General features: G+C 42.3%; 1 protein-coding gene across 4 annotated transcripts in view; it reads left to right on the forward strand.

The window, feature by feature from the left end:
- The window catches only part of NPNT (nephronectin), a 76,205-nt gene extending 64,145 nt beyond the window's left edge, over positions 1-12,060 (forward strand). For all 4 annotated transcript variants that reach the window (XM_053657036.1, XM_037154441.2, XM_037154440.2 and 1 more), the window contains 4 exons: positions 918-1,004; positions 1,479-1,577; positions 7,649-7,905; positions 9,331-12,060. In XM_053657036.1, the coding sequence (XP_053513011.1) occupies positions 918-1,004; positions 1,479-1,577; positions 7,649-7,905; positions 9,331-9,441 (554 nt within the window). In that variant the 3' untranslated portion in view covers positions 9,442-12,060. The remainder of the gene's footprint in view (positions 1-917; positions 1,005-1,478; positions 1,578-7,648; positions 7,906-9,330) is intronic.
- The last annotated feature ends 260 nt before the right edge of the window (positions 12,061-12,320 follow it).

The raw sequence follows: 12,320 nt of genomic DNA on the forward strand, positions 1-12,320 counted from the left end.
TCTGTTCAGTGAACACTTATGGGGTGCCTGTCACCAGGTCATGCCCTGGGAATGCCACGTGAATAAGACATGACTGATGCCCTCTGGGACCTCAGGGACTGGCAGAGGGGCTCACATGTATGACTCACATGTATGTAAATAACTGCAAATCTGTGAAAAAGTGGAATTGAGGTGTGGACACCGGAGTTTATGAATTAGAGGGGGAAGAATTGAATTTGGGCACGAAAGCGTGCACACAGGCAGTGATGTTTGCACGGGGAAGTGAACGAAGAGGGGAAGTTTGGCAGGTTAATTAGCAGGAAGAGCGTTTCAAACTGGGGCCAGAGTCAGAGACTGAACATGAATGACGTGTTTGGCACTCGGGGGTGGGAGGGGTGGGATTGTACATGCTGCAGCAAGACCTTTGGATTTGATCTTAGAGGAGCCGGGACGCCTGCATGAGCAAGGCCGGTCCTGGTAAGAGACCCAGGCCGGAACGCACGCCTGCGCAGTGCTCACCGGAGGGGGATGGAGGCTGTGGTCAGAAAGCCAAACCAGGCATTTCAGTGAAAATATCCTAATCTAGAGTTCATAGTGCATCTTTCATAGAGACGAAATTTTGAATTTCATAGAGATGAATATTTCATTTGTAATTGGTAGCTCTTTTGAAATGTATTTTCCAGACAATGGCCTTTCAATGTATTTTATGTTGAGTATTAGAAACTTTTGAAAACCATGTTTTATTTGTACCTAGGTAAATATTTCGGTATACATCACTGTAGAACAAACTTTGTGAATCTTCATGTGAAGTGCAGTTAAGTATTTTGCCTTCTTTCAGATGAGCGAATGAATACCCAGGTTTTTCTCCCCTGCCCCCATTAAAGGTAATGTCTCTTTATCAAAAACTCATCAGAACAAAACATCTCCCTCTCTTGCAGTCCCACGGCACCCTTCAAATGATGTGTTTGAAATGTTTGAAATTGAGAGAGGAGTCAGTGCGGAGGATGAAGCAAAGGATGATCCAGGTAGACACTGCTATTCTTAGTACCATTAGAATGGCATTGTATTGTTTCCCTTTTTTTCATGAAACTAACTTTTAAATTGGAAATTGTGAGGTTGCACCTGGGAAAATTTTAGATCTTTTTTTTTTTATACAACTTGATTTCCTCTGGAGTTAAATCAGCTGGGCACAGATAATTGAGTCATCATTATCTTTTTAAAAATATATTAAGCCTCATTTAATAGAAACTCTGGAGAGGAAATCATATTGTCTAAGCGATGATGTAACAAGGTCATAACTTGGCAACATTCGCGTGCTGTGTTTTTCCAGCGGAGCACATGGGCAAGACTGGGCTGAGGAAGGCTTCATGCGATTCCCTTCCCATCTCCGGGACAGAAGTTCTGGTGGGTTAGTTCAGTGCGGACGGGGAGAGCACGAGGACAGATACATGCTGTTGTCAGTCTGTGGTTTACCTGGCTTTCTGGTCTTTTCCTCGCAGGCGTCCTCATACACAGTTGCAGTTTTGACCATGGGCTTTGCGGGTGGATCAGAGAAAAAGACAGTGACCTGCACTGGGAGCCAGTGAGGGACCCGGCAGGTAAGACAAGATGGGTGACGTAACTCAAGGACACCTCGAGCTGATCCTGTTGGGAGACCTGGGTGCTGCTGACCAAGTGTGCTGTCTCCTCTCTGTGTTTCCCTAATAAAGAGGCTAAAGGAACAGCTTGTCCAGCCTTCATATATTCCATTTGTTAAGGGAACTAAAAAATGTTAGCTGTCAACAAGAGTTATACTATGGGAAGACAAGTAATTCATTAGGCCAGTAAGGACTTCTCAAAAATTTTGGTAAATAAAACAAGTAGACTTATTCTAACCTGTTTTAGCTTACTTGTAGTGCCCCATTCCCAAACATAAGAGAAGTATCAGCCATGGTAGAAGCCATGGCTATTTTCCCACTCATGCATTGTCTTTTTTTTTTTAATATTTGAGACACAGTTGAAGGAGACTGACATTTCTGTGAAACTGTGAATTCCTCTCTGAAAGAAAATTTAATCTAACTTGGATGCTGGAGAAATTAGTTCTAAATTACCACTACTTATTCCTAGAGAATGTTCTTCATAAGGTGGATTTAGACATAGTGCCTGAGGAAATTAACAGGCTTTTAAATCTCACACTTTGAGGTTTTAATACTTATAAGCTGTTTTGTTTTCTTGTTCCAGAAAGCAAAGCTACATATTGTTGGTTTTTTCCCTCCCCTGAGTAATTAAATCTTTTATGGATGATGTCAACTTTATGGAAGGATGAGGAGTCTGGTTTCATTTTTTTTCCTTTTTACACTCCTCATTTTAAATTTAGAAATGAAGGAGACAGGATGTGAAGAAAAAGTATATTGTTAACTAAAAAAAGTATGTTGTTAATGAAAAGCCTAGTTCTTAATAGCATCCCAGGTATTATATAGAAGAACACAAAACACTCAAAAGTTAACTTGAGAGAGGATATGCTCTGTTAAACCAGTTATTCTCAAACTTCAGCATTTGTACAATTCAGCTGGAGGCCTGGTTAAAATGTAGGTTTTGATGCATTTCTGACAAGTTTCTTGAGGACACCTGTGCTGCTAACTCTTGATGCACATTTTGAGTAGCAAGGTGTTAAAATACAATATTAGACTAAAATATTTCATTAGATCCCCCAAGATTGAAATACTAGATATTTTAAAATAAAAATTTGAGGTAAGCTTTAAAAAATATGCATATTCTTCAGATGCAAATGTTTTTGGTTTTTTTTTAGATTTCTTTTAGCTGTACAATAATTGTTATCGACATGCAGGCACAGAGGAGAGCCAGCCTCTCTCATTCTCGCCCTGCTGTTAGCGCTCGTGCATGAAGGGCCACTCTGAGCAGGACGGTGTTACTGTGGCAGACAGATGTAGTTGTTGATTTCAGAGGGAGAGAAACACCGAGTTGTTGTTGCACTTAGTTCATGCGTTCATTGGCTGCCTCTTATGTATGCCCTGACCAGGGGTCGAACCTGCAACTTTGGCGTATCCAGATGACGCTCTAAAACAGCTGAGCTATCCAGCCAGGGATATATAGTTTTAAATGTTATTCTTTAATTAGTTGACATTCCATATTATTTTACATTAGTTTCAGCTGTACCAGCATAGCAGTAGATAATTATATAATTTACAAAGCAATCAATTCAATAATTCTAGTGCCCACCTGGCACCATACATAGTTATTATAATACTATTGACTATATTCCCTGTGCTGTACTTTACATCCCTGTGGCTATTGGTACAACATTATTATTAGTGGCACATATATCTGTGAATTAGAAACCAGCATTTATTTAATGCCTATTATAGTCTTGAGTCATTAATAATCTCATAATTTTATTTAATATACTCTTATCCACCCTGTGAAGCAGGTAGTATTGTTTTTATTTTGCAAAGGAAATACCGAGGCCCAGAGTTTACATAAATTTTCTAAGGCCACAGAGCAAAAGAGCGGACTTCATGCCCAGGCCTCCCTGGGCTGCCCATGCAGCCTCCCAGGCCATTCGGTGTCCAGGACATCTGCAGCAGGATTCGGGGTGTCCACTCCCCCACAGCCTGGCCCATGTCTCCTGTGGTAGAGTGCAGGATCCGATTAGCAGGTCGGACCCTGTGGGCTTGCCTGGCCGCTCACCTGGAGCAGTTTCTACCAAATGAAGAATCGTGTGAGCAACTGTGCATGTTCATGGTCACAATGAGTAACTCTTTCAAGTAAGGCACACTGGAGAGAGTAATTCATGCTAAATCAGCTCAGAAGAATTTGTCACAGATCCATGTAAAAAGTCTATGTAGATAGAGAAATACTTGATTTTTAGAATTTGCATACTATTTTATAGGACTGATTTAGTACTTTCCAACTCTTTTTATTATTCATCTCATTTGTGAATGTTTAAATTTGTTGTGACTCACTTCCCTCTGATGGAAAAATGAGAAGAGGATTGGAAATTAAAATGTCAGGCGAAAAAAGTTGGAAGTGGCGATTTGGCTGTGACCGTGCAGAACACACGAGAAGGAAGCGGTGGCTGCCTGGACGTGACTGGAGAGCTTGCGGTGATTGCTCTGGGGCCGCTGTCCCGGGGCTGCCCCGGGTTTTCACCTGCGACGTGGATGGACTGCATGTTGGCCGTGGTTATTAAGGCATTCTCCCTGAGCTGCGGAGGGCTCGAAGCCAGAGACATGCTGACACAATCAGTTCCACAGATCAGATCGTGAGGCCTCATTTAAGAGGACAAAATCTAATGGGGATGAATCCTCGGCATGGCTCATAGTCTGGACACCACTTACTCAGCTGTGGGAGGGAAAAAGGTGCCTCAGTAGTAAGGTTTTTAGTGAATTAAAAAATCAGTGAGTGAAAGACTAGCTTTATAGTGAAGTAAAGAATCAGTGAGTGAACCCTGTCTTGTTGCTGCCAACAAGCTGGGTTATTTCCCTAGAAATAGGCTATTTTTTACCAAATGGAAACTCCACTTTGGTGGGTTCTTTGTGATCTGAGAAGAATAGAGATAAGTGCAGGTCATGCAGAATGACCAGGGTGGAGAGGTGTCTCAAAGCCTATGGAAGGGCAGGGGGCGAAGCCAGCATGTGTATCCTGGAGAAGAAGTAGTGGATCAGGGCTGCTTTCCAAATATTATCTACCCTCTTATGTGCCCTGCTTTTGTCACTTAAGGATATTATCCTAAGAGTTCCCATGAAGAACAAGACATTAAAACCAAAATGCCTGGGCTGAAACCCAGCACCACCACTCACCACCTTTGACCTTGAGCAAGTCATTTAAAGAAAGATAATCAGAAGCATCTATTCAGCATAAGTAAAGTGTTTAAAGCAGTGCCTGTCCCAGAGTTACCATTAAAATAGTGTCAGCCATTGCTGTTGAAGACAGTCCTACGTCAGTCATACAGAACTCCCTCACTCTTCTCTGTGACTGTCACTCCATCATTCCTCAGATGTGCCCTCCAAGTTAACTGGCCACCTCTGGGGAACATCTCGGTTGTTTCCAGCCTTTTGGTAGTTCGGACAAAACTTCAGGGAAAACATATACATGTCATTCCATGTACGTTTGAATAAAATATGTCTGTAGAATAAATTCCTAGATGTGGGTTACGGAATCAGAGGGAACTTGCATTTGAATTCTGATAGATTTCACTAACTTGCCCTCCATGATGGTTATACCAGTTTAAACTCCCACAACTAAATGTTTAAAGGCCATCCCAACATTAGATCTTATCCAACTGCTTTTAAAAATCTTTGCCAAGCTTATTGGGAAAAAGTCATCTCATTTGAATTCATTTTATTGTGAAAAGTTGACCATCTTTTCACACTTTAAGTCATTTTTTTCTCAGATGCTTTGTATTTGTCTTTTGTGTCTCTGTACTGTTGGTTTGTAAGCTCTGCGTAAAAAGGAAACATAGTCCTTTTTCATGCATTGCAAATATTTTTTGGCTTGTCTTTCTACTTTATAGTGTTATCTTGGAGTGAAAATTTGGAAACAAGTTCAATGTTCTTCAGCAAAAAAAATAAGGCTAAATTATTAATAGCATAGTTGAAGCTATGAAAAATGTCTATCTGTTGACACAGAAAAATGGCTGGTAGTATTTATAAAAAAGCAAGTCATAACACTGAGTAAGCATTCACAGAGCAGCTCCAGGGAGCAATAGCAACTGTGGCCTCACTGACGATGCGTTACTTTTTAGGGTCGACTCTTCATCAGGGCGCCTTGGTTTGTTAGGCTGCCTCCCTCTCGGGCAGCGTCTGGCAGTGACATTAGTGCACATTCCACAGAGACTTAAGATAATCCTTGTTTTCTTCAAACTTGCAGGTTAACTGTAATAACCTTATATCTTAGTCTTAACCAAAATACCTGTGATGATTCAAAAGCTAACTTATGGGGAGACATATAAAATCCATCTAAATATTTTGGCCTGAAATACCATCTGGATTAATTTGGGAGGATGTAGGCAGTGGGATGAGGATAAGAAATTGTGTTAGTTGTTGATGATTCAAGTATATGACTCAAGGACCTATTTCCTTGCAAGATTTTTTTCTGAATTCTTAGAACATCATTTTTTTCAACAAATGGCATTGAACTCCTATCATGTGCTAGGAGTGTAATGGGGTGGCTTGGGGGAACGGTTGGTTTTGACATCAAAGAGTGGGCATCTCGGGGGGTGAGGTGCAGGGAGAGGAGCATGCAAACCAGTGATCCAGTCAGAGGGAGCATGCAAACCAGTGATCCAATCAGAGGGAGCATGCAAACCAGTGATCCAATCAGAGGGTAGCAAGTGCTGAATAGGGGGGCCAGTCAGCTCTGAACTCAGACCTTCCTCCTGCAGCCTCTGGGTAACACCTTGGGTGACTTCACCTCTCAAAGTCTTCGCTTCATAGGCTTGTCAGCAGCGTCCATGGGATGCCGTCACGGAGCCCTCAGTGCTGCCTGGCGCAGATACGTGCCCAGAAACCACCTCTTCAGAACTGTGGCTGCTCAGAGGGCACTTGGAAGAGACCTCACTTGAAAAATAGGAGGGCATCCCAAACCTTAATCATGTCTGACACAGAGTACACATAAGAAAAAAAAAGTGGTTGTCTTTTCATTGAAAAATAAGTGGGGTTGCTACCAGAGCAGGTGTGTGTATTTGGCATTCCAGCCCCATTTTCCTGTGGCTAAATCAGTGTTGAAACACGGGGTGTTTTTCAGTTGGCTACAGTAAAACAGCCTGAGAGGAAAGTTGTTTGTATTGGATTGAGTTTCAAAATACTGCCTACAACTTTCCCCCACTACCTGCTGCTCCAACTTGTCTTCCCCTGAATTGCAGTTTATCTAACAATGGGGAAGGCAAACTCTATAGCCAAAAGGATCTGAGGACAAAGAGACCTGTCTAAAGTGACAGTTTTATTAACATTTTGTGTTCATGTGTATTATATTACATATATATTAGATAGTTGTTGTTACGATATAAAAACATTGTAAACTACTTATCTTCAACTAAAACTGATGCTCCCAGAAACTGGAGACTTTCCAGAGCACCCCTGTCTTTTCCTGGGGTGTGGTGCTTTTGGTGGGAGAGGCATAGCAAACTCTGGCATTCTTAAAGGACTGTTTTCTCTCTAGATTTAAATCAGAAGAGATAATAATCAGATTTAGGACCCTTTCAACCACCACCTGCCCTGCTGCCTGGAGGTTAATTATCCACATAGGAAATTCTCTGGGCAACTCAGAGTCAGCCGCCCCGTCGGCCAGCCCACCCGACAGCATAATCATCACCTGGGGAGGATCAGGGGTGGCGAAGGCGTGTGTCTGTGCATGCCTGTCTGTGTCTGATCGTATTCCGCTGGCAGCGTTGGCAGTGTTCGGGTTCCTAATTGCTGTGTGTCTCTGGCACAGCTCATCCTCTCCATCAGCACATGAGCGCATGCTTTCTGTAAACACAAAACTAGGGAATTTGAGACAGGCATAGAAATAAGTCATATTTTTCTCCTTTAGTCATCTGAAATGCTTCACAAATGACTGTCACAGTTTGAAGTTTATTTGAGCAAACAAAAAAAGTGAGACTCCTGTCCGTACTTTTGTGCTTCGAGGGATGTCCGCACGTGCACCCACGGCCCTGCTTTTCCCGTTGCAGGTGGACAGTATCTGACCGTCTCAGCAGCCAAGGGCCCAGGGGGAAAAGCTGCTCGCTTGGTGCTACCGCTGGGCCACCTCATGCAGTCAGGGGACCTGTGCCTGTCATTCAGGCACAAGGTGACGGGGCTGCACTCGGGCACGCTCCAGGTGTTTGTGAGAAAACACGGAGCCCACGGAGCAGCGCTGTGGGGAAGAAACGGTGGCCGAGGCTGGAGGCAAACGCAGATCACCCTGCGAGGGGCTGATGTCAAGAGCGTGAGTAGGAGGCAAACTGGGAGCTCCCCCTGTTAGAGGAGAACTCTGGGGTCTGCACTGGAAGAAGTCTTGTTCCCTTCACTAACTTGGGCGCAGGCAACACTTAGTGTATTTCTGGATATGATGACTCCATTCCTGCCTCTTTCTTTAATCACTTTTTGCATCATTGTAACTCTTCATTACAACTCATGACCACCACTCCCACCACCCTACTAGGGTAGATCCCCTACTTCTAGTAAAAAAAAAAAAGTAACTGAAAAAGTAAAAACATTCAGAGAAACTTCAAAGGGTATCTCCTTATACTTCAAACTCTGACCACGAGTTACCCTAAAGTGTTTTTTGTGCCAAAATGTTTCTTTAAATTTCATTTTCCCCTCTTTGCCTTGTTAAGTAAGACAGGATATGGGGAAAGCTTTGAGTATATAAATTTTATCTTAAGTAATCAAGTCATATGTACCAATCAGAGGATCTGTAACACCTCACCGAAAAGATTACTTGAAAAAAGTATCTTCTTTATGTTGATGCCTATAAAACTTTTACTATTATATTCTGCATCTATGCCTATAAGTATGTATAGTTTCTAGAAACTATTCTAGAAAGAAAAAGTAGCCTGCATTAATACAGCTTTTATCAGAGTCTTGAATTTTTTCACTGTAATTTTTCTTAACATTTTTCTTATTATTCATATTTTTAGAGAAATAAAAGATAAATCATTTCAAATCACAGAAGAGACTGGTTTATTTTATTTTTAGCTTTCATTTTTTTACTGTATTTTTTTTCATTGCCATTTAGTCCCCTGTCCCCCTCCCCCCAGTAGTCACCCCACCTTCGCCCAAGTCCGTGAGTCCTCCCTCCTATTGGCTGAATCCCTCCACTCCCCAACCTCACCCCATCCCCCGCAAAGGAGCAAGGATGCTATAAAAGATAAAATGCAAGGATGGTGAAAGTCCTTGGTCTTCACACAAGGAAAACAACACTGTGGTTAGATTATGGAGTTTGATTCTCTTTTGTTTTGCAGCAAAGCTGTATGAACCCAGCGGAGGAGCTGGGAGGCATTGGGCTGCAGGACTGTGTCCTGGAGATCTCTGGTCTCAACTTCTGCACCTTCACACTCCTGCACACTCCCTCACACTATTTGCCTCTGACCTTGGGGATCTTGGGCAGAAGTGTTCACATCATAAGCATTCCTAAAGTGAAGTAGTCCATAGTTCAGAATGGCTTTTAAAGGATAACTGATTCTGAGTAATAACAGTTGACTGAAGTTTCTACAAGATGGCAAGCCGCGGGTGATACTGTTCTCTAGTCTTTCCTTCTGTTAAGTAGGTTTACTATTTAGTTTTGGGGAAGTTTGCCCTTATATTGCTAAATAAGCAGGCATTGGGAAGGGCAGAAGAGGCCTGACCAGTGTGTGGGTTCTCTCCCTAGGTCATCTTCAAAGGCGAAAAGAGGCGTGGTCACACTGGGGAGATTGGATTGGATGATGTCAGCTTGAGAAAAGGCCACTGCTCTGAAGAACGCGAGCGACTCCACAACTAGCGATGAACTTCTATGTTGCTCCCTCTTTTTCTGATCGTCACCTCCTGTCTCCTCCATTTTATCAGGCCTAGGAGAAGGGTGTGTCGGTGGGCCAGAGAAAGTGGTCACCGACCCTCATCTTGTCGGTCTGCTTCTGTGCAATCCCGGTGAACAAGTGACACTCTCCTTGGAATGGAAGGGGCACCTGCGGACATAGGCAGTCCATCTTTGGGTGTGACCTTGTAGGAACTGGCCTTCAGCATGTGTGGCCTACGCCATCCTTCATCCTGGTTACAAGGTGTTCCTTCTAGCAAGTAACGGGAAACGTTTTCAGGAGAAATTTGTACAAATGGCATTCTGTTATCTGTTCAGTGTTGTACCTTGAGTAGTATTGACTTCCCCAAAGACATGTGGTATCACGTGGTTGCAAACCTGGTTTCACCTCTTCCCTGGACTGACCCGAATGCTTGTCCTGCCATTCACTTTATAAAAGAAGGGTGTGCAACATATCAAAAAGCATTTACTCTTGTTATCTGTATTTTTCTTTTAAAGACAATTATGTAAAGTGGGCACGTAATTCTTTGTTAGTAGTATTGTGTTTTGTGTAAATGTGCTATTGATATTAGTAGTTACGTGTTCCTAATATTTACAGACTCTAGTTGCAAGAGAAAAGGCAGCTTGTGATCTCCTGAATTAAAAAATACATGGTGAAATGTTAACCCAGTTCTGTGCCCTTACATTGGAGTGAGAGGAATTTGAAGCGGTGTCAGGTTGTGGTAGTGGAGGGATGAATGTTTGAATGACCTTGAGTTTGATCCCTCCGAAGGGGAAGAAACCATTTACTTAGGCAGACAAGAAGCTGACATTAGCGTATGAAACTGTTTCCAGCTACACTTTTAAACCAACAGCTCCCCCCACCTCCCCCCGCCCCGCCAAGAGCCTGGTGCTCTCTGGTGACTGTAAGAAGCTGGGTAAAAGTTCTGGCAGTTTCAGAGGAAAGAGTCTCTGTAAGGAAACAGGGTGAGGAGAAGCATGGGAACAGCCCCTTTGGAACAGAGTTTCTTACTAATTTTAAATCAGTATAAACTTAGGCAGGTCTAGCTGATAACTTTCATGCTGTCATGCTGGGGTGGGACAGGAAGCAAGTCACACGCTTTGAGGTATTGAATGTGTTGGGACAGGATCCATTATGCACTAGAACAATGGGACAAGGTTGGAATTCTAAGATCGAAGAGCCCTCCACTAATATATTTCCTCCTTGCATATTTTAACTGTATAAGAAAAGGGTATAACTTTTAAAATGCAACTTACTACTGAGGCTTTTCCTCATTTCTGATTAAGTAATCAAAATATTTTCTGCTACTTTTGCCAGGAATCACAAAGATGATGAAAGGGTTGGAAAAAAGATCTATGGTGGAAAATGAAAGGCACTGGGATTATTCGGCCCGGAGAAGAGAAGACTGGGCGCAGATCATTGCTGGTGTTGCAGTGCGCGAAGCGCTGGTTCAGGGAGGATGGCGGCCAGCTGCTCTCCACATGCACTAAGAATAGAAGGAAAGGAAGCAGACTTAGACTTCAGCGTGAGCGAGCATTTTCTGGCAGGGACAGTGGTTAAATTAGAATCCCTTATAAAGAAGTGTGACTTTGTCTCACTCTCTTTTTTGAAAGGCTTTAAAAAAAATCAGGTAAAAATTTCTCTATTTCAGGTGGTTAGTGATGTTCAAGGTAGAGTAACAGAGTACAGAACCTCCCAGAAGATATTTTGAACCTGTTACCACGTAATGAGAATCTGCAGCACTAGGTCCTTTGGAGTAGGCCAAGATTTAATTTAGGCGTTTTCCTCTTTGGCTCCGGGATGGAGAGGAATCAAAAAGGGGAAAGTCCACCAAATGCTGGGCTCACTAAAATGTCTCTCCCTTTGTGGCAAACCTAGCAGTATTAAAACACACACACAAAAAAAGAAGAAAAAACATATCTATATATATTTATTCCAAAAAGAGAGTATAATAAACAGATGTTTTAGTATCTCAATCTCCTAATGTGGTGGTGTTTATTTTTTTCTTGAATAAATAAAACCCTTTCACTTGCCAATGGAGGATACTTAAGATTTTTAAAAAGACCATAACCAAGAGCGGAGTTTACAGAGCCTCTCTACTGGTGCAGTCTCTCTGCAGAGTGTGTGACAGCTGACCCCGGTGCCCATGGAGAGTGCCGGCTCGGGCCCTTTCCTTCACCCAGCTGGTCTGATTCAGTTTCTCTTATCTATTGAGTCTCCCAAGTTCCACAATGGTAATGTTTTTAGAACAATAGGTATAATAGTATACCTCTTGTCGTTTAACTTGGTGGAGGCAGGACAGGAGGGGAGTTATCAATCAGTGAGCCTTTAAGTAGGGGCCAGAAAATATGGCCTTAGAGTCTTTTTAATTTGTTACCTTTTTGGTCATGTTAACTGCACAATTGAAGATGAAAGGGGAAAATATTGAAAATTTCACTTTTAGGTGCCAATAATACATTGCACTAAACTGATGAAAGAAGTTATCCAAAGTACTGTATAACATCTTGTTTATTATTTAATGTTTTCTAAAGTGAAAAATGTTAGTGGTTTTCCAAACAACCAAATAAAAATAATTCCTTGTAAATAAAAACACTGTTAATGATACCAGATGTCTATTTCTTTTTGTTTTGACTCTTTCTAATTGGGGGTATATGGTATATACTATATACTGCTTATGTGACTGGGGACAGAGATATTGCCCGCATCATTATGCCTTTCAGGATATAAAGGTGAGATACTGATTCAGCACCAACAGGGAAAGATCAGATCACGTCACACATGTTGCACCTTTGCACACGGCTTTAGATAGTTTTCTTCTATCTCCTGGTTGCAAACATTTGCCTCA

Source organism: Artibeus jamaicensis, unplaced genomic scaffold (assembly GCF_021234435.1).
Source record: "Artibeus jamaicensis isolate MK-2021 breed Jamaican fruit bat unplaced genomic scaffold, CSHL_Jam_final scaffold_3222, whole genome shotgun sequence".
Lineage (NCBI taxonomy): Eukaryota > Metazoa > Chordata > Mammalia > Chiroptera > Phyllostomidae > Artibeus > Artibeus jamaicensis.